A 23,939-nucleotide genomic window follows, 5' to 3' on the forward strand; every position below is an offset into this window, starting at 1 on the left:
TAATAGGTTTATTCTAAACATAATAGGATGAGCCATTTATTAATAGGGTGAGCCATTTATTAATAGATTTATTCTAAACATAATAGGATGAGCCATTTATTAAATAGGTTTATTCTAAACATAATAGGATGAGCCATTTATTAAATAGGTTTATTTTAAACATGACAGGATGAGCCATTTATTAATAGGATGAGCCATTTATTAAATAGGTTTATTTTAAACATAATAGGATGAGCCATTTATTAAATAGGTTTATTTTAAACATGACAGGATGAGCCATTTATTAATAGGTTTATTCTAAACATGACAGGATGAGCCATTTATTAATAGGTTTATTCTAAACATAATAGGATGAGCCATTTATTAATAGGGTGAGCCATTTATTAATAGGTTTATTCTAAACTTAATAGGATGAGCCATTTATTAAATAGGTTTATTTTAAACATAATAGTATGAGCCATTCATTAATAGGTTTATTCTAAACATGACAGGATGAGCCATTTATTAATAGGTTTATTCTAAACATAATAGGATGAGCCATTTATTAATAGGCTTATTCCAACTTTAATAGGGAGAGCCATTTGTTAATAGGTTCATTATCCACTTAATAGGATAAGCCATTTATTAAAAGGTTAATTCTGGACTTAACACGGATGATATAAACTGTTGACTATAGATTAATAATGGGTCAAGAAGAAGGTTTTAACGCCAAACCTATTTAATAATGGAGGATAATTGGTGTGGGGGTGGTAATAGTGCGTAAATGGGGAGTTACTAGGGACTGTATCTGTATTTCAAACATTAATGGGGTGAGGTCATCACTAATTGGTTGTTTCAAGGGGGTTAATAGGCTGAGCTAGTTAATTTGGTATGTCAAAGGCGATGACATAGTGATGCAGTACGTAATTGGGTAATTTGTTCATATCATTAATAATGTTTTAAGAGTTTTTGTTAAGTCGGTAATAAGGTAATTAGGTGATTTGATGTATAATTGGTCGTTTTGAGGCATTAAATGGGGCGACTTAAGACACGATGTGTGTGTGTATGTGTGTGTGTGTGTGTGTGTGTGTGTGTGTGTGTATGTGTGTGTGTGTGTGTGTGTGTGTGTGTATGTGTATGTGTGTGTGTATGTGTTCGTGTGTGTATGTGTGTATGTGTGTGTGTGTGTGTGTGTGTGTGTGTGTATGTGTGTGTGTGTGTGTGTGTGTATGTGTGTGTGTATGTATCTGTGTGTGTGTGTGTGTGTATGTGTTCGTGTGTGTATGTGTGTATGTGTGTGTGTGTGTGTGTGTGTGTGTGTGTTCGTGTGTGTGTATGTATCTGTGTGTGTGTGTATGTGTGTATGTGTTCGTGTGTATGTGCGTGTGTGTCTGTGTGTGTGTTGTGTGTCTGTGTGTGTGTGTGTGTGTGTGTGTTCGTGTGTGTGTATGTGTATGTGTGTGTATGTGTGTGTGTGTGTTTGTGTTCGTGTGTATGTGTGTGTGTGTATGTGTTCGTGTGTGTGTGTGTGTGTGTGTGTGTGTGTTGTGTATGTGTGTATGTGTTCGTGTGTGTGTGTGTGTGTGTGTAAGACACTCAGGTGTGGGGTGGTGTGGGTTGGGTGGTCAGGGGTTGGGATGGAAAAGATGGCGGTCATGTATACTTGCCATGGGTGAGGGAGGAGAGAGAGAGAGGGAGGCCATGGTGCGGAAGGCGGGCTCGTGAAGCGTACAAACTGCCGACAGATAAGCGACCATTTCCCCGCGTAAAAACCTACCCTCTCTCTCTCTCTCTCTCTCTCTCTCTCTCTCTCTCTCTCTCTCTCTCTCTCTCTCTCTCTCTCTCGCCCCTGGACGGCCGGGCGACACTGGCCCGAGCTCTCTCGCGCGCGCGCGGGAAAAAATCTTCATCAGCTTTCGCCGTTATTATAACTGCCGCGCGATCTGTAGGTTCCGGCGTTTATATTTTATATATATATATATATATATATATATATATATATATATATATATATATATATATATATATATATAGTGTGTTGTGTTTGAGTCATTTGAAGAAGGAACCATCGACCATGTTTGATGATGACGTCATCAGACGACGCAGACGTCCGTTCGTGTTTACATTATCATTTACGATTCAGTTTAAGAAAAGAAAAAAAATTAAAAACTTAATATTTTATTGTTAAATGTAAAAGCAATATAAGGAAATATTGAAATGTTGTTATTTTGTAGTTTGATGTAAGAGAGAAAGATATTAAAAAGTTGATATTATATTGTTAAATGTAAAAGTAAGATGATATTAAAGACTTTATATTTTTTTAAATGTAAAAGAAAAATAAGAGAATATTAAAACTTTAATATTTTATTGTTAAATGTAAAAACAAAATAAGAGAATATTAAAAATTCAATATTTTATTGTTAAATGTAAAAACAAAATAAGAGATTATAAAAAAATATTTTATTGTTAAATGTAAAAACAAAATAAGAGAATATTAAAACTTTGATATTTTATTGTTAAATGTAAAAACAAAATAAGAGAATATTAAAAATCCAATATTTTATTGTCAGAAGTAAAAGCAAAATAAGAGAATATTAAAATGTAATATTTTATTGTTCAATGTAAAAACAAAATAAGAGAAATATCAAGAATTTAATATTCTATTGTTAGAAGTAAAAGCAAAATAAGAGAATATTAAAATGTAATATTTTATTGTTAGATGTAAAAACAAAATAAGAGAATATTAAGAATTTAATATTCTATTGGTAGAAGTAAAAGCAAAATAAGAGAATATTAAAAATTTAATATTTTATTGTTAAATGTAAAAACAAAATAAGAGAAATATTAAGAATTTAATATTCTATTGGTAGAAGTAAAAGCAAAATAAGAGAATATTAAAATGTAATATTTTATTGTCAGATGTAAAATACGAGAATAATACAGTACAGTTGTCTGTTCTTGCCTAGTGTTGTAGCTTGTTGTATCCAATACATTAACTACATCTCAATACAATTACGTTGAATTACTTTCTTCTCATCAAGCATAGATTATTATTCTCTTGATTACATTACCGAAAACGGAACCATCGTTAATCCAAACCACGGAAAACGGGAACACGTTTTTTATAGTTTAATTTTCAGGGGAAACTTTTTTATTTTCAATAATTTTTTTTTTCTTCTTCTCGTCCCCCCCACCATGACTACTACTTCCCATTTTCTCTTTATGCCTAGCTTTTACTACCGCCCCTTTCACCTCAGTGAGTCGTCAGGAGACACGCCCTCCCCCCCCACCACCCCATTGATGTTCAGCCCCCCCCCTCCTCTCCTCTCCCCTCTCCCCCCCATATTGATGGGTGTCCCCTCTCCCTCTCCCCTCTCCCCTCTTCTCCCCTCTCCCACTGCGACAGTCGCAGTGGCTGGCTAATCTTCACACTCTAATGATTTACTGCTCTTTCACAGCACCGAGACTCTCTCTCTCTCTCTCTCTCTCTCTCTCCCCGTAAAAGATAGAGAGAGAGAGAGAGAGAAAGATTAAAGATAACTCTCTCTCTGTGTAAAAGATAGATAGATAGATAGATAGATAGAGAGAGAGAGAGCAAGATTAAAGATAATTCTCTCTCTCTCTCTCTCTCTCTCTCTCTCTCTCTCTCTCTCTCTCTCTCTCTCTCTCTCTCTCTCTCCCCGTAAAAGATAGAGAGAGAGAGAGAAAGATTAAAGATAACTCTCTCTCTCTGTGTAAAAGATAGATAGATAGATAGAGAGAGAGAGAGAGAGAGAGAGAGAGGGAGCAAGATTAAAGATAATTCTCTCTCTCTCTCTCTCTCTCTCTCTCTCTCTCTCTCTCTCTCTCTCTCTCTCTCGTCTCAGTGTGTACTCAGCGATGGATGGGGTCGTTTGATCGTATAGCCTGGAGCAGTGTTTTGACCGGGGTCAGAGGTCAGAGGTCATACAGAGCAAACCGTCGACTGAGTGAAACCCGTATTGATGTGACCTTAGAGTTGTGTATCGTGCCTTGAAGAGGTACCTAGCCTGGGGGGGGGGTCATGACCTTACGTATGACCTTACAGGGGTCACGACCTTGTTATGACCTTCCAGGGGGGTCTTGACCTTGTTATGACCTTCCAGGGGGGTCTTGACCTTGTTATGACCTTCCAGGGGGGTCTTGACCTTGTTATGACCTTCCAGGGGGGTCTTGACCTTGTTATGACCTTCCAGGGGGGTCTTAACCTTGTTATGACCTTCCAGGGGGGTCTTGACCTTGTTATGACCTTCCAAGGGTCACGACCTAGGTGTGACCTTCCAGGGGGTCATGACCTCGGTATGACCTTCCAGGGGTCACGACTTAAGCTATGACCTTCCAGGGGGGTCACGACCTAGGTATGACCTTCCAGGGGTCACGACTTAAGCTATGACCTTCCAGGGGGTCATGACCTCGGTATGACCTTCCAGGGGTCACGACTTAAGCTATGACCTTCCAGGGGGGTCACGACCTAGGTATGACCTTCCAGGGGTCACGATATAGGGTATATATATATATATATATATATATATATATATATGTATATAGTGTATATATGATGTATATATGGAAGGGAATAATACGGTTCAAAAACTATGGGTCTGGCATTTCCATAGTTTGTATTTCGGGCCAGTTAATATTAAGCAACCACAAAACCCCCTGAAGCATGGATTACGACCCCCTTCCTCTTGTATGCAAATGTCCCTCGTCCTCCCCTCACTCCTCCTCCCCACTCCCCTCACTCCTCCTCCCCTCTCCTCATGCATGTGACGTCCCCAGCTAGGTATGCTCCCACCAGGGCTACTGTGTGTGTGGTGGATGGTTACGTATTCTGCCGTGTACGGTCGTTAAGCCTGGTCCCCCGTGTGTCGTCATACTTGTCAAACATACATTAAAGTGTCGTGTCTCACCCCCTCTCCCCCCCCTCCCCCTCCCCTCCCGTGTGCTCGTTAGAGGGCAGCAATACACTCCAGGCCGGGCCAGGCCAGGCGCATTATAACTGACAACTTCTCAAGCAGGAGTGTGTCTTTAACGCCGGCCACTCATCAGGCACTACACTTACGTGGGCCACTCACCAGGCACTACACCTACGTGGGCCACTCACCAGGCACTACACCTACGTGGGCCACTCATCAGGCACATCTACGTGGGCCACTCACCAGGCACTACATCTACGTGGGCCACTCACTAGGTACTACATATAACATGGGCCACTCACCAGGCACTTCATATAACATGAGTCACTCACAAGGCACTACATGTAACGTGGGCCACTCACCAGGCACTGCACCTCCGTGGGCCACTCACCAGGCACTACACCTACGTGGGCCACTCACCAGATACTACATATAACTGGGGCCACTCACCAAGCAAAACACTCAGAAGGCTACTTTCCCGCAGAACGCATCCACAAGCATAATAAAACAAACAACATCCAAAAGCGCCTCTCTTCTGGTGGGTTGTAGGGGGTCAGGGCCACTGAACGAGCATCACAACCGTTACCCTGAACAGGGCCACTTACCAGTATACCGACCACGGGGGGGGGGGCCACTGAACGAGCAACCCCGGCCGTTAAACACAACAGAAGCAAAACAGCCGGGCCGCTCAGTGAGCGTGACACGCCTGGGCCACCGAGCGAGCACCGCGGAGGGAGGGAGGGGAGTGTGTGCGTACGTATGATGGATAACATGTCGTGGCTGGGCCATCACAACCCCAGACTGCTCTGCTGACGCCACACAAACTTGTATCCGTTTTCCAATTACGCATCACTCATCATCCGGTCAAAGAAAATGGGAGTGGAGAGTATTTTGTACCTTGGGGGAAAACGTGATGTACACATTGTCTCTCTCTCTCTCTCTCTCTCTCTCTCTCTCTCTCTCTCTCTCTCTCTCTCTCTCTCTCTCTCTCTCTCTCTCCATGTGTATGTGCGTGTGAGTGTGTGTGTATGTGTGTGTGTGTGTATGTGTGTGTGTGTGTATGTGTGTATGTGTGTGTGTATGTATGTGTGTGTGTGTGTGTGTGTATGTGTGTGTGCATGTATGTATGTGTATGTGTGTGTGTATGTATGTGTGTGTGTGTATGTGTGTGTGCATGTATGTATGTGTGTGTGTGTGTATGTATATGTGTGTATGTGTATGTGTGTGTATGTGTGTATGTGTATGTATGTGTGTGTGTGTGTGTGTGTGTGTAAAGAAATGCATGTAAGGTCGTAAATCATATATATAAAACACCAACTTATCGTGGAAAGCGAATTTAGTGCGTGGAGGCAAAGGAAACTGATATTATCACCGTTTTCATCTGAGCACCAAAGAAAATGGGAAATGAATTATTACTGTCATTTGAGCAACCCTGAGATAATGATCGTGATTTAGGAGGGGAGATTAGTGGGGAGGGGAGAGTGTGTGGGGTGGGTACGACTTACAGGAGGGGAGAGAGGAGAGGGGAAAAGGTTAAATATTAACTTTGAGAGATAGTATGGGGTGTGTGGGGGCGGAGATGTTTAATTTAACATTTACGTATTGGAGAGATGTAAGGGGAGAGGACAGAGAGGTATTGTAATGGGGAGATAATGGTAGAGGGGAGATTAACTGTACATTATCGCTCGTGTATTTATATATATGTGTTAATTATAATTAACTCCATATTATTATATTCCCACGTAAGGTCTGTTATTTCAGGGTTAAGTCGTAATTACCTTTGTAGTTATTTAACTTCAATACCAGACTACGATATGTGTTAATCACTACTTGATAATTAATGTTAATCGGTATTAATTAATGATTTAGATTAATATGGGATTAAGTGAATGGGGAGATATATTAAGTTAGACGTGTGTGATATATATATAGATGGATGACTTGAACGCCATATTGGATTCAAGAATTTTTTTCTATCCATATTTATCTATTTAATCCTAAATTATATTTTGTTTCTTGGATTTGATATTGAATGATTAGAGGGGGGTGGGGGTAGTTAGAAATCCTAGTTAGGTTAGGAATTAGATATAGATGGGAGAGGGAGTATCTTATATATATATATATATATATATATATATATATATATATATATATATATATATATATATATATATATATATATATATATAGTGAGGAAAGATTGACCAAGAGGATATATGTGTCGGAGGTGGAGGGAACAAGGAGAAGAGGGAGACCAAATTGGAGGTGGAAAGATGGAGTGAAAAAGATTTTGTGTGATCGGGGCCTGAACATGCAGGAGGGTGAAAGGAGGGCAAGGAATAGAGTGAATTGGAGCGATGTGGTATACCGGGGTTGACGTGCTGTCAGTGGATTGAAGCAGGGCATGTGAAGCGTCTGGGGTAAACCATGGAAAGCTGTGTAGGTATGTATATTTGCGTGTGTGGACGTATGTATATACATGTGTATGGGGGGGGGTTGGGCCATTTCTTTCGTCTGTTTCCTTGCGCTACCTCGCAAACGCGGGAGACAGCGACAAAGTATAAAAAAAAAAAAATATATATATATATATATATATATATATATATATATATATATATATATATATATATATATATATGTATGTATATATGTTTACCAAATGGCGTCCTAGCTTCGTCTCTTCGATGTATATCAAGTGACTGTTATATTTCTCTCTTGTGTCTCCCCTGATGATGTGATTATTACACGAAAGTGCACTTGGCAACTTTTCATGTTTCATTTTCCCCCGTGGACTCATAGGAATATATATATATATATATATATATATATATATATATATATATATATATATATATATATATATATATATATATATATATATATAACCCGAGTTGTGACTTTGTGATATACAGCCCCTACAACCGTGTGTTGTGGGAACCGTTGTGATATACAACCTCTACAACCGTGTGTTGTGGGAACCGTTGTGATATACAACCTCTACAACCGTGTGTTGTGGGAACCGTTGTGATATACAACCTCTACAACCGTGTGTTGTGGGAACCGTTGTGATATACAACCTCTACAACCGTGTGTTGTGGGAACCGTTGTGATATACAACCTCTACAACCGTGTGTTGTGGGAACCGTTGTGATATACAGCCCCTACAACCGTATGTTGCGGGAACCGTTGTGATGTACAACCTCTACAACCGTGTGTTGTGGGAACCGTTGTGATATACAACCTCTACAACCGTGTGTTGCGGGAACCGTTGTGATATACAACCTCTACAACCGTGTGTTGCGGGAACCGTTGTGATATACAACCTCTACAACCGTGTGTTGTGGGAACCGTTGTGATATACAACCTCTACAACCGTGTGTTGGGGAACCGTTGTGATATACAACCTCTACAACCGTGTGTTGTGGGAACCGTTGTGATATACAACCTCTACAACCGTGTGTTGTGGGAACCGTTGTGATATACAACCTCTACAACCGTGTGTTGTGGGAACCGTTGTGATATACAACCTCTACAACCGTGTGTTGTGGGAACCGTTGTGATATACAACCTCCACAACCGTGTGTTGTGGGAACCGTTGTGATATACAACCTCTACAACCGTGTGTTGTGGGAACCGTTGTGATATACAACCTCCACAACCGTGTGTTGTGGGAACCGTTGTGATATACAACCTCTACAACCGTGTGTTTGGGAACCGTTGTATTATCGTTCAAGATGAAGGCGAATGCCTATGGCAATGCTATCCATTTTAATTATTTACACAAGGCGTAAAGTGTATAATGCGTTTAAAGACAATACCAGTTATGTGCGATATATAATAGTACTAAATTATGAATTGAAAATGATCGGCGAGAATTAAAAACTCTACAACCGTGTTGTTGTGCGGAACCGTTGTGATATACAACCTCTACAACCGTGTGTTGCGGGAACCCGTTGTGATATACCAACCTCTACAAAACCGCGTGTTGCGGGTCGTGGGTACCTCAGTGTGTGCGGGAACCTTTGTGATCAACCTCTACAAACCGTGGTGTTGCGGGAACCGTTGTGATATACAACCTCTACAAGCCGTTGTTGCGGGGAACCGTTGTGATTACAACCTCTACAACCGTGTGTTGTGGGAACCGTTGTGATATACAACCTCTACAACCGTGTGTTGTGGGAACCGTTGTGATATACAACCTCTACAACCGTGTGTTGCGGGAACCGTTGTGATATACAACCTCTACAACCGTGTGTTGCGGGAACCGTTGTGATATACAACCTCTACAACCGTGTGTTGTGGGAACCGTTGTGATATACAACCTCTACAACCGTGTGTTGCGGGAACCGTTGTGATATACAACCTCTACAACCGTGTGTTGCGGGAACCGTTGTGATATACAACCTCTACAACCGTGTGTTGCGGGAACCGTTGTGATATACAACCTCTACAACCGTGTGTTGCGGGAACCGTTGTGATATACAACCTCTACAACCGTGTGTTGTGGGAACCGTTGTGATATACAACCTCTACAACCGTGTGTTGCGGGAACCGTTGTGATATACAACCTCTACAACCGTGTGTTGCGGGAACCGTTGTGATATACAACCTCTACAACCGTGTGTTGTGGGAACCGTTGTGATATACAACCTCTACAACCGTGTGTTGCGGGAACCGTTGTGATATACAACCTCTACAACCGTGTGTTGTGGGAACCGTTGTGATATACAACCTCTACAACCGTGTGTTGTGGGAACCGTTGTGATATACAACCTCTACAACCGTGTGTTGTGGGAACCGTTGTGATATACAACCTCTACAACCGTGTGTTGTGGGAACCGTTGTGATGTACAACCTCTACAACCGTGTGTTGTGGGAACCGTTGTATTTCTGTGGTCAAGATGAAGGCGAAATGCCATACTAGGCAATGCTATCCATTTTAATTATTTACACAAGGGCAGTTAAAGTGTATTAATGGCGTTTAAAGACAAAACGCCAGTTATGTGACGACTCATAACATAGTACTAAATTATGAATTGAAAATTGATCGGCCGAGAAATTAAAAAGTTAAAAAAGTTATTTCTTGAAGGCATGGCGGCAACACTGACCAAGTGCATTATTTACTCTCAGGTTTGTAAATATAAACAATGCTCGTTGTTATTAGTTAAATAACGAATTTAGATAACGAATTTATCTGATTATAGAATGTAGGGGAAGGTTAACACGAAGGGTTATAGCGGTGGAGGAGGTTAATGTTAATGACGATTGTGACTGTATTATACAATATACATTATAGTGACGGTGTATATGAGAGTGACGGGGAATGTATATAGTCTTGGGGGGGTTTATATATATATATAAACCCCCCCTCCCCCTTTGAGGTTGCTCGAGATCATTCGACCGGTTAAAATGTTAAATGAGGTTAGTGGGTTTAGTTAAGTTAATTAAGGTCGTGTTTTGTTTGTTTGTTTGTTTGTGTGGGGGGTGGGTAAATGGGGGGGTGGGGGGGAGGCATCATGCCATCTATCGTCCACACCGTCAACTGTGGGTGTGTGGGTGGGGGGGGGGATAACGACACAACCCCCCCACCACGCCCTCACACCACCACGCCCCCCCCCCCCGCGCGCCCCTCTCTCTCTCCCCACGCACGCCCACACCCCCACGCCCGCATATTTTACCTTCGATACGCCCATCTTCCCCTGCCATGGTTAAACTACCTTATAGATTGTGCCACATTGATGGCAGAATGGCCCGTTAATGTTGTGTGGGGGGGCGCGGGGGGGCGCGGAAAAGAGAGTCAGTTTAAGATAGTGTCAATACACATGTTAGTCCGCGAGGGGAGGGGGGAGAGGGGAAAGGAGAGGGGAGATGCTCCATCTCCATTGGCGAGTCGCTTACGGGTAATGTAAGGTGGGGGGAGGGGGTGATCTCCCCCCTCCCCATCCATCCCCCCTCCCTCCATCTCCCCTCTCCTCCCCTCCCCTCTCCCCTTTCCCCTCATGCGTTGCCGATAACTATGATCTTCTCCCCCATGTCTCACCCGTCGTTGTTCTCCCCTTCACCCACAAAGCACCCCATGTCACCCCTCTCCCCTTTCCCCCCTTTAACCTCCCCCTCTCTCCCCTCTCAACCCCCCGGGGTGAAAATCGGGGGGGGAGGGGACATTAGCCGATAAAAGCCTTAATAATCGGGTGTGAGCAGCGAGGCTGACAGAAAATGGCAGGTGTCTGTAAGTTTTATTGCCCCCCCAGGGCGGCTGGGGGGGGGGGGGGGAATTAGTCCCCAGGGGCCGCTTATGTAAGTGGCGCCTCGTTCCTTACAGAAAACGGGGCGTAGAGGTGGCAGTTTGAGAGTGGGGGACTTTGCTATTAATGGCACTCTGGGATTTGGATGATGGTGACCTCTCGAATTTCTCCTTTCACGTCTTTTCCTTTATCTTTCTCTCCTTATCTGGCCTTTTAATCTCAGGCAAACCATACTACGTTTTCTCTAGGTTGTCATTTTGAATGTCCAGATTACATTTTTTTTTTTTTTGTGGAACCGTTGTATGTATTTGTCATGCTGTTTCGAGCACACCGCTCCCTCTCTCTCTCTTGATTCCCCTAATGTGAACTTCATCAGTCCAATCTGACACGTTCAAAGCCAGTTTTTCTTTGTTCAAAAACCTCCTTTTTTTTTTTTTTGTAACATTCTACTTTGATCTGGTGTTTGTTGAACTCGCCATGTCTCAAAATGAATATTTGAGACGTGTTTTTCCAAACCTCAATGTCTCAAACCTCGCGTTTGTTAAATGAGAAACAAACTGGTTCGTCTTGAACCAGACCCTGTGATTTGTTGCTTCGATCCTTATATCTGGAACTTGTCGACTCTTATTTTCGAACCCCCGTATAGCACTCTAGGAATCTAACATCTGGTGTCCATTTCACACCGTTTATTAGATGTATTGAATTTTTAGACTTGTGATTCGTCTATTATTCATCTGTTTCACTTCCATATACCTATATTCTCGTGTATAGGTCGAGTTTTTTTTTTTAGACCAAATTTTTTTAGGGAAAAATTTAGGGGTCGACCTATACACGGGTAATAGTTTCGTATCAGTTAGACAGTGCGTGTTTAGCGAATCGTTTTCAGTTAAAAATAAAAAATTGTACATCACAAATATATTTGATCTTGAGTTTGCCTGATTTTCTTTGTCATTAGAACTTGAATTAATCACCCTAACTACTTAATTGAACTCAATAGCCTACTTACTCTCATGTTTTACGAGCTAAATTACGTCTACTGTTTCTACTACAACTACTACTACTTCTACTAACACACACACACACACACACACACACACACACACACATATATATATATATATATATATATATATATATAGAGAGAGAGAGAGAGAGAGAGAGAGAGAGAGAGAGAGAGAGAGAGAGAAATGTACAGATAAATGTTTATTGACACTGGCGGTGAAGCATTCTCTCTCTCTCTCTCTCTCTCTCTCTCTCTCTCTCTCTCTCTCTCTCTCTCTCTCTCTCTCTCTCTCTCTTTATTGATAGCCAGCGATATCTTGCTCCAGCCCTCCCTCCCTCTCTCTCTCTCTCTCCTCCTTCCTGATAGATGTGTCTATCGCTTGCTCTTTCCTCTCACTTTTTCTCTCTCTTTTTCTCTCAAGATCTTCGCATTTTGCTGGTGTGTGTATGTATGTACGTATGTATGTGTGTATGTGTGTGTGTATGTGTGTATGTATGTGTGTGTGTGTGTGTGTGTGTATGTATGTACGTATGTGTGTGTGTATATATGAATGTATGTATGTATGTATGTGTGTATGTATGTTTATGTGTTTGTGTGTATGTATGTACGTATGTATGTGTGTATGTATGTATGTATGTATGTATATGTATGTGTGTGTGTGTGTGTGTGTTAACGAGGGTAAGATAGCCCCCTCCCCCCCCACACGTCAGCTGTGTGGAGCCCCGGGGGGGGGGGGGGATGACGGATGCGTCTGCTCACACGTGACCCCCTGGGGGGAGGGGGGGAGGGGGAGCGGGGTGGTCACGTGCTGGGTCAGCACTCGACCACACCCCACCCCCTCCCTCCCCCCTCAGGTCACATTACCGGGTCACACCCATAGGGTCAGTGGGGGTGTGGTACACATGGGGGGGGTGTGGTTGACCCCTGGTCAGGGGGTGTGGTACACATGGGGGGGTGTGGTTGACCCCTGGTCAGGGGGTGTGGTACACATGGGGGGGTGTGGTTGACCCCTGGTCAGGGGGTGTGGTACACATGGGGGGTGTGGTTGACCCCTGGTCAGGGGGTGTGGTACACATGGGGGGGTGTGGTTGACCCCTGGTCAGGGGGTGTGGTACACATGGGGGGGTGTGGTTGACCCCTGGTCAGTGGGGGTGTGGTACACATGGGGGGGTGTGGTTGACCCCTGGTCAGGGGGTGTGGTACACATGGGGGGTGTGGTTGACCCCTGGTCAGGGGTGTGGTACACATGGGGGATGTGGTTGACCCCAGGTCAGGGGTGTGGTACACATGGGGGTGTGGTTGACCCCTGGTCAGGGGTGTGGTACACATGGGGGTGTGTGGTTGACCCCTGGTCAGGGGTGTGGTACGCATGGGGGGTGTGGTTGACCCCTGGTCAGGGGGTGTGGTACACAGGGGGGGTGTGGTTGACCCCTGGTCAGGGGGTGTGGTACACATGGGGGGTGTGGTTGACCCCTGGGCAGGGGGTGTGGTACACATGGGGGATGTGGTTGACCCCTGGTCAGGGGTGTGGTACACATGGGGGGGTGTGGTTGACCCCTGGTCAGGGGTGTGGTACACATGGGGGGGTGTGGTTGACCCCTGGTCAGGGGGTGTGGTACACATGGGGGGGTGTGGTTGACCCCTGGTCAGGAGTGTGGTACACATGGGGGGGTGTGGTTGACCCCTGGTCAGGGGGTGTGGTACACATGGGGGGGTGTGGTTGACCCCTGGTCAGGAGTGTGGTACACATGGGGGGGTGTGGTTGACCCCTGGTCAGGGGGTGTGGTACACATGGGGGGTGTGGTTGACCCCTGGTCAGGGGGTGTGGTACACATGGGGGGGTGTGGTTGACCCCTGGTCAGGGGGTGTGGTACACTTGGGGGGGTGTGGTTGACCCCTGGTCAGGGGGTGTGGTACACATGGGGGGGTGTGGTTGACCCCTGGTCAGGGGGTGTGGTACACATGGGGGGGTGTGGTTGACCCCTGGTCAGGGGGTGTGGTACACATGGGGGGTGTGGTTGACCCCTGGTCAGGGGTGTGGTACACATGGGGGGGTGTGGTACACATGGGGGGGGTGTGGTTGACCCCTGGTCAGGGGGTGTGGTACACATGGGGGGGTGTGGTTGACCCCTGGTCAGGGGGTGTGGTACACTTGGGGGGGTGTGGTTGACCCCTGGTCAGGGGGTGTGGTACACATGGGGGGGTGTGGTTGACCCCTGGTCAGGGGGTGTGGTACACATGGGGGGGTGTGGTACACATGGGGGGTGTAGTTCTGTGTTAACTGCTGGTTATGGGTGGTTAAGAGCAACCCCAGCGCACGGAGATTCGAACCCTGGTCTTCGGCGTCTAAATGGCTTTTCCCGCGTCTCCACGTTGCCTCAAACCCTTAGACCTTTGAATAGCCTTTTAACATTAGCCATTTATTTGAATAGCCTTTTAACATTAGCCATTTATTGATAAATCATAAACCCCTAGACCTTTGAATAGCCTTTTGACATCGGCCATTTATTAATAAATCATAAATCCCTAGACTTTTAAATAGCCTTTGGATATTAGCCATTTATTGATAGATCAACATTGTCCTTGTTTATGTTTATGTTTATTTCACTCAGGGGGCATGATGCCGTGTGTGGGGGGGAGGGGGGGTGTGTGTGGGGGGGGGAGACGTGTTACCATGTCTAGCAGGAATTCTATTTATAAGCCATTTAATCCCGGGTTTAAGGCTGGCGTATGGGGGTGAAGAAATGCGTCGGCGTCGTGTCTCGGTACGCTGTTGGGGGGGGGGAAATCATCGAGGGGGGGCCCTGTCGCCCCCCCTCGTAACGAGAGTAATTCCCTAGTTAGTGAGGCCCGGTACGGCAGTACTCCCTCCCCCCCCCCTCACCCACGTCATTGATTCCCGCCATTTTACCGTGGAATGTTGCCGGGGTCGGGTGTACATTTTCCCATTTTTTTCCTCGTTCCCTCCGCGGACGCACGGTTCATTTACCACCTTATGCACGTACTAATTATCGTAATTAATTAATCTATCTGCCTGCGATAGCGACGGGAAGCGCGATAGACGGGGGGAAAAATAACGAAGCGGGAGTAAAATTGGGCTCGCGTCATGCGCGCGGGCGGGCGTTGTCGAACAAGGCGCCATCCTGGCCGACCAAATTAATCCACGGAGGGAGATTTTATTTTCTTGGGCCTTACTAAAGGGAAAAATCCCTCAGGTCTTCGTAAGGTGGGGATTTAAACCCGTTGGTCATGGAGGATTACAATAGATAACTAGTAGGGAGTGAGGGAGGGTGGGTGTTGGTTGCGAACGGTCGCCATAAGAGTGTTTAAGCGACCGTTAAAAATATGATTTGAAATATAATGACGTCATGCATGGGATGCAGGAGTGGTGATTGGTGGGTGGGTGGGTGAGGCCAGTCACCCACTGGACTCTGTGATGGACGGATGTACGCACTCTGGCAGCAAGGGTTGTGGTTGTACCCCGGGGGGGCTACGCATGGTTGTAATAACCCGTCGTGGCTCATGGCGTTGTAGATATAAGGTAGGTATTGTGCCTTGACCCAGGGCGTATGACCTCTGACCCTGACGCTGTGACCTCCACAACCCCCCCCAGGTCAGGTCAGACCTCGCTGTGTTATGACCAGTGATGCGTAAGTACCAGGGGGTTGTGACGGTGTTATGGGGTTGTAACGTTGTAGTTATGACGGTGTTATGGGTGTTGTAACGTTGTAGTTATGACGGTGTTATGGGTGTTGTAACGTTGTAGTTATGACGGTGTTATGGGGGTTGTAACGTTGTAGTTATGACGGTGTTATGGGTGTTGTAACGTTGTAGTTATGACGGTGTTATGGGTGTTGTAACGTTGTAGTTATGACGGTGTTATGGGGGTTGTAACGGTGTTGTAGTTATGACGGTGTTATGGGGGTTGTAATGGTGTTGTAGTTATGACGGTGTTATGGGGGTTGTAATGGTGTTGTAGTTATGACGGTGTTATGAGGTTGTAGTTATGACGGTGTTATGGGTGTTGTAACGTTGTAGTTATGACGGTGTTATGGGGGTTGTAACGGTGTTGTAGTTATGACGGTGTTATGGGGGTTGTAATGGTGTTGTAGTTATGACGGTGTTATGAGGTTGTAGTTATGACGGTGTTATGGGTGTTGTAACGTTGTAGTTATGACGGTGTTATGGGGGTTGTAACGGTGTTGTAGTTATGACGGTGTTATGGGGGTTGTAATGGTGTTGTAGTTATGACGGTGTTATGAGGTTGTAGTTATGACGGTGTTATGGGTGTTGTAACGTTGTAGTTATGACGGTGTTATGGGGGTTGTAACGGTGTTGTAGTTATGACGGTGTTATGGGGTTTGTAACGGTGTTGTAGTTATGACGGTGTTATGGGGGTTGTAACGGTGTTGTAGTTATGACGGTGTTATGGGGGTTGTAACGTTGTTGTAGTTATGACGGTGTTATGGGGTTTGTAACGGTGTTGTAGTTATGACGGTGTTATGGGTATTGTAACGGTGTTGTAGTTATGACAGTGTTATGGGTATTGTAACGGTGTTGTAGTTATGACAGTGTTATGGGTATTGTAACGGTGTTGTAGTTATGACGGTGTTATGGGTGTTGTAACGGTGTTGTAGTTATGACGGTGTTATGGGTGTTGTAACGTTGTTGGCGTAGTTGTACTGTACCGTCGACGGTGTTATGGTACAACACACGGTACAGTTAACGTCTGGTACATTATAAAGGCCACAATCGTTCATAATGACACCAAGAAAACAGCTTTAAGCCCTAACCTAACCTAAAATAATTGTCCGTGCGTCTGAATAGGTAAATAACAACAGTTGTAGCCATGTTGTGTACGTCACAAGCTACGGTTGTGGACACGGAGGGGGTGTGGCTACACCCGGTGTACTAGGCTACTGCTGTGTACTCCCGGTGGTGTAGTTTGCCCTTGTGGTGTACACCCGGGAGGGTGTAGTGTGTGGAGGGTGTTGATGGACTTTACACCAAGTGCACGAAAATGCACTTGTGCACTAGGGAACTTATCCTGTCTCATTTTCCACCGTGGACTCATAGGAATGTACTTGATCACGCGCAAAATTGTGATCCTTTCCAATATATATATATATATATATATATATAATCCAAGTTAAAATAGATAAGGTTGATTACTTTTCTGTGGACAGATGAAGTGGCACGATTACTTTCTCTGCCACTTCCTCCTTTTAAAATAATAACTTGGCTGTTGTGGGTGTGTGGGTGGATAATAATTTATGGCCTCCGGTAATTTATTGGTAATTTATTGTCCTGATAATTTCGGGTTTGAATCGTAGCCGGGGGATTTTTTCCTTGTTTTGTCACGCCCATTTTTATGGCCAGAAAATGTAAGATTGGAACGCCACAGACGCGAGACACTGGTCGTATTATTATTATTATTATTATTATTACGTGTAAATTAATATGTAAATTGTTTACACACACATACACGATTTAGCGTCTCTGCTTTCCATAGCAATGTAAGTTATTTATATATATATATATATATATATATATATATATATATATATATATATATATATATATATATATATATATGGCATTTTCCTAAGTCTTTTGAATGACCCATTATTTTAATCCCTCGACGGTTTGACCTCCTGTAGTGATGGCCTTGACCTTTGACCCGACCTGAAGGTCACCCCATCGTACCTTCAGGGTAAAAAGGGGTTTAGATAGACACACCATTTTTGTAAAGTGTAAATATTTGTGTTCGAATATTTGTGTTCGAATATTCTATATCTATGTGGCAGTATTCCTTGATTCATCAGAGGTCAGTTGAGGTCAAAATGATGTGTTTGGAACAAGTGATGTTTTCCTTGTTATATAAAGACATGATAATGTTTTGTGTTACATAGAGTTAATGATATGTTCCTTGTGTTACACAGAGTTAATGATGTGTTCCTTCTGTTACATAGAGTTAATGATGTGTCCCTTGTGTTACATAGAGTGAATGATGTGTTACATAGAGTGAATGATGTGTTCCTTGTGTTACATAGAGTGAATGATGTGTTCCTTGTGTTACATAGAGTTAACGATATGTTCTTTGTGTTACATAGAGTTAATGATGTGTTCCTTGTGTTACATAGAGTGAATGATGTGTTCCTTGTGTTACATAGTTAACGATATGTTCTTTGTGTTACATAGAGAATGATGTGTTCCTTGTGTTACATAGAGTGCATGATGTGTTCCTTTTGTTACATAGTTAATGATTTGTTACATAGTTAATGATGTGTTCCTTGTGTTACATAGTTAATGATGTGTTACATAATTATGTATTCCTTGTGTTACATAGTTAATGATGTTTCCCTTGTGTTACATAGAGTTAATGATGTGTTCCTTGTGTTACATAGTTAATGATGTTCCTTGTGTTACATAGAGTTAATGATGTGTTACATAGAGTTAATGATGTGTTCCTTGTGTTACATAGAGTTAATGATGTGTTCCTTGTGTTACATAGTTAATGATGTTCCTTGTGTTACATAGAGTTAATGATGTGTTACATAGAGTTAATGATGTGTTCCTTGTGTTACAGAGAGTTTGTCTGGCATCGTACTGGAGAGTGACAAAGATGACGAGCGAATGAAAAGTAAGTTGGCTGACTTTGTTTACATTCCGGCATCAGCTGATCCACGTCACGTGACACCACCCACCCACCCCCCTCCTCCTCCAGTCTTTATAGAAAACGTGCCGTGCATGTGTGTCCCTCGGGTAGTTCATCATCTAGTGGTGGTGTCACGTGATGTAAGTCAGTTAATGTTGTCTATATTTGATATGTGGAATGATTATGTTTATTCAGTATCACGGGGTCAAGATGGCGTTGTTTACTTGTTTACATCGGCCGGCCCACGTTTGTTTACATCCCGGTGGATCAGCTGGTCTGTTAGCCTGGTGTCGGACGCTTGGTGAGGTGGCGTATACGCTGCCCAGCCGGCGCGTCGGGACGCCCACATGTGATGGGTTTCGGCGTGCCGCTGGGGGGGAGGGTCACCCTCATTTAGGGGGAGGGGGGGTCGTCACAGCTCCTAGTACACACTGGAAATAGCTATTTACCTCACTAGTAATAGTTATTAGTAGTTGCCTGTATATATGTATATGATGTGACTATTACACGAAAGTGCACTTGGGAACTTATCGTTTTCCATTTTCCATATTTTTTTTTTTTTTTTAATTTTCCAAAAGAGGAACAGAGAAGGGAGCCAGGTGAGGATATTCCCTCAAAGGCCCAGTCCTCTGTTCTCAACGCTACCTCGCTAATGCGGGAAATGGCGAATAGTATGAAGCAGAAGAATATTGGAAAGGATCACAATTTTGCGCGTGATCAGGATATTCCTATGAGTCCACGGGGGGTAAAATGAAACAGGATAAGTTGCCCAAGTGCACTTTCGTGTCATAATCACATCATCAAGGGAGACACAAGAGAGAAATATAACAGTCACTTGATATACAACCAAGAGACGAAGCTATATGTGTGTGTGTGTGACTGACGTAGTTGCCCACGTCAGCTGTGGGCGCTTCCTTCCGTCGGTAATGTAACAATAAATACATATCCTCAGGGACGATATCTTGACGCCATTGGTCAGTATTGGAGTAGGGGTGGGGCGGGGGTTGATGATGGCAACCAATCAGCGGCGGTCATTATGCCGACCTCCGGCCAATCACAGTGGAGGCGCCGACGAGATTTTGGGTTGGGGTGGGTAGTAACCCACCCACACGTCACCACACACCGTTTTCTTCTTCGTCCATGTCAAATATTCGTCACCATCCGAGACTCTGGTCGACCCGTCGTCATCATCCGAGACTCTGGTCGACCCGCCGTCATCATCCGAGACTCTGGTTGACCCGTCGTCATCATCCGAGACTCTGGTTGACCCGTCGTCATCATCCGAGACTCTGGTCGACCCGCCGTCACCATCCGAGACTCTGGTCGACCCGTCGTCACCATCCGAGACTCTGGTCTCGCCGTCGCCATCTCGCCAGTCGTCTTATATCCTCATTCATTTATTTCTCATCAGAGAAACGTGCCTCACTATCAGCTCTCAGCACTTTAGCCTAGCTACCACCACAACACAGCTCTGAGCACTTTAGCCTAGCTACCACCACAACACAGCTCTGAGCACTTTAGCCTAGCCACCACACCACAACACAGCTCTGAGCACTTTAGCCTAGCTACCGCCACATCACAGCTCTGAGCACTTTAGCCTAGCTACCACCACAACACAGCTCTGAGCACTTTAGCCTAGCTACCACCACAACACAGCTCTGAGCACTTTAGCCTAGCTACCACCACAACACAGCTCTGAGCACTTTAGCCTAGCTACCACCACAACACAGCTCTGAGCACTTTAGCCTAGCTACCACCACAACACAGCTCTGAGCACTTTAGCCTAGCTACCACCACAACACAGCTCTGAGCACTTTAGCCTAGCTACCACCACAACACAGCTCTGAGCACTTTAGCCTAGCTACCACCACAACACAGCTCTGAGCACTTTAGCCTAGCTACCACCACAACACAGCTCTGAGCACTTTAGCCTAGCTACCACCACAACACAGCTCTGAGCACTTTAGCCTAGCTACCACCACCACAACACAGCTCTGAGCACTTTAGCCTAGCTACCACCACCACAACACAGCTCTGAGCACTTTAGCCTAGCTACCACCACAACACAGCTCTGAGCACTTTAGCCTAGCTACCACCACCACAACACAGCTCTGAGCACTTTAGCCTAGCTACCACCACAACACAGCTCTGAGCACTTTAGCCTAGCTACCACCACCACAACACAGCCCCTCACCATCACCCATTTTCCCCCTAACATGTATTGACTGTTAATGTACCGGCAGTAATGTGTGTGTGTCACCATATTTGATCAATAATATCCCACACCTTATTAACCATCCATCCATATATATATATATATATATATATATATATATATATATATATATATATATATATATATATATATATATATAACGTCAGTTGAGGTGATATTGATATATTTGACTATTGTCGACCCAAAAAACTATTGAAAAAGTGTCCCCCGTTATTTTCATTGTGGAATGTAGGATACACATGACGTTTTCTCTTGACGTTTTTATTGTACAACGTAACGATATAAATGACATTTCTCCCCCCACACACACTAGTGTAACATACAGTAAAAATGATATTATTCATTCTCAATTTTGTAAGTCGTAACGAACTGTACAGATGGCGACTGATTTATGACACGTTTTCTGACTTTATTGTTATATATATCTATGTATTTCGGTCTGGCTAAGATATATATATATATATATATATATATATATATATATATATATATATATATATATATATATATATATTCCTCACGATTGTTAACAGTTTATATCATAAACTACTCTCAGTTCAATTTTTATTTTATTTCATTGAGTCATTTATTTCGCGTAATGCACACTTGAGGACTTTTATGACATACGATAAATGATACATTTTGTTGACATCTACGATAAATGATACATTAAGTAGACATCTACGATAAATGATACATTAAGTAGACATATACGATAAATGATACATTTGTTGACATCTACGATAAATGATACATTAAGTAGACATCTACGATAAATGATACATTAAGTAGACATCCACGATAAATGATACATTAAGAAGACATACGATAAATGATACATTGTTAGTTTTGACCGTGTGTGGAATATCAGTGTATTATGCAAATGTCTTTGCTGTAGAGAATGCCTGATGGTGTATATATATATATATATATATATATATATATATATATATATATATATATATATGGAGAAAATATTTGTTAAAAGAACAAAAAAAAAAGATGGCTTACGTTTATGATAATAATGAGTGATGAGGAGGGGCATTATAGCGAACAGGTCTGCCTCCTTTTGAATGGCTAGCCTGGGGCTCTTATTAATTCACGCCTCCATAGCGCTAGTCAGAGAGAGAGAGAGAGAGAGAGAGAGGAAATGGGCTAGGCTGGTTCCCAACAGAGTCACAGACCGGGCCGTCTACCGTGTTCATATAAACGTAAATATGAACAATGAGGAAATAAACCACGTCTTATGTAGCTGTCGTGATTGTGTAGAAATTAAAAAGCCGGGTGCGGGTATACCCTTTGTCATGCCGGAGTGTGGGTCGGGTCTTCAACTACATCATTAAGTGAAATGTGAATTGGGTTGTCCGTGGACTTTTTGTGGTAGTTAAGGAACTTAGGTTAGCGGGGCCGTAGACTTTGTGGTGTCTTGGTAAATGGCCCAACCCACCCACATACACATGTATATACATACACGTCCACACATGCATATATACATACCTACACATCTCAACGTATACATATATATACACACACAGACATATACATATATAAACATGTACATAATTCAATCTCTGCCTTTATTCATTCCCATCGCCACCCCTTCACACATGAAATAACAACCCCCTCCCCCACATGTGCGCGAGGTAGCGCTAGAAAAAAACAACAAAGGCCACATTCGTTCACACTTAGTCTCTAGCTGTCATGTATAATGCACCGAAACCACAGCTCCCTTTCCACATCCAGGCCCCACAGAACTTTCCATGGTTTACCCCAGACACTTCATATGCCCTGGTTCAATCCATTGACAGCACGTCGACCCCGGTATACCACATCGTTCCAATTCACTCTATTCCTTGCACGCCTTTCACCTTCCTGAGTGTTCAGGCCCCGATCACTCAAAATCTTTTTTCTCCATCTTTCCACTTCCAATTTGGTCTCCCACTTCTCGTTCCCTCCACGTCTGACACATTTATCCTCTTGGTCAAGCTTTCCTAACTCATTCTCTCCATGTGACCAAACCATTTCAGAACACCCTCTTCTGCTCTCTCAACCACTTTCTTTTTATTACCACACATCTCTCTTATCCTTTCATTACTTACTCGATCAAAGCCCCTTTACACCACATATTGTCCTCAAACATCTCATTTCTAGCACATCCACCCTCCTCCGCACAACTCTATCTATAGCCCACGCCTCGCAACCATATAACATTTTTAGAGCCACTATTCCTTCAAACATACCCATTTTTGCTTTCCGAGATAATGTTCTCGACTCCCACACATTCTTCAACGCTCCCAGAACTTTCGTCCCCTTCCCCACCCTATGATTCACTTCCGCTTCCATGTTTCCATCTGCTGCCAAATCAACTCCCAGATATCTAAAACACTTCACTTCCTCCAGTTTTTCTACATTCAAACTTACCTCCCAATTGACTTGTCCCTCAACCTTACTGTACCTAATAACCTTGCTCATATTCACATTTACTCTCAGCTTTCTTCTTTCACTCGCTTTACCAGACTCAATCACCAGCTTCTGCAGTTTCTCACATGAATCAGCCACCAGCGCTGTATCATCAGCGAACAACAACTGACTCACTTCCCAAGCTCTCTCATCCACAACAGACTGCATACTTGCCCCTCTTTCCAAAACTCTTGTATTCACCTCCCTAATAACCCCATCCATAAACAAATTAAACAACCCTGGAGACATCACACACCCCTGCCGCAAACCAACATTCACTGAGAACCAATCACTTTCCTCTCTTCCTACACGTACACATGCCTTACATCCTCGATAAAAACTTTTCACTACTTCTAACAACTTGCCTCCCACACCATATATTCTTAATACCTTCCACAGAGCATCTCTATCAACTCTATCATAT

The 23,939-nt window shown here is 43.7% G+C and overlaps 1 protein-coding gene across 12 annotated transcripts in view; it reads left to right on the plus strand.

Moving 5' to 3' along the window:
- Positions 1-23,939, plus strand: part of NfI (Nuclear factor I) — a 264,071-nt gene that overhangs the window by 198,092 nt on the left and 42,040 nt on the right. For all 12 annotated transcript variants that reach the window (XM_071688069.1, XM_071688065.1, XM_071688058.1 and 9 more), the window contains one exon: positions 18,751-18,804. In XM_071688069.1, coding sequence (XP_071544170.1) covers positions 18,751-18,804 — 54 coding nt within the window. The remainder of the gene's footprint in view (positions 1-18,750; positions 18,805-23,939) is intronic.

Source organism: Panulirus ornatus, chromosome 45 (genome assembly GCF_036320965.1).
Source record: "Panulirus ornatus isolate Po-2019 chromosome 45, ASM3632096v1, whole genome shotgun sequence".
Lineage (NCBI taxonomy): Eukaryota > Metazoa > Arthropoda > Malacostraca > Decapoda > Palinuridae > Panulirus > Panulirus ornatus.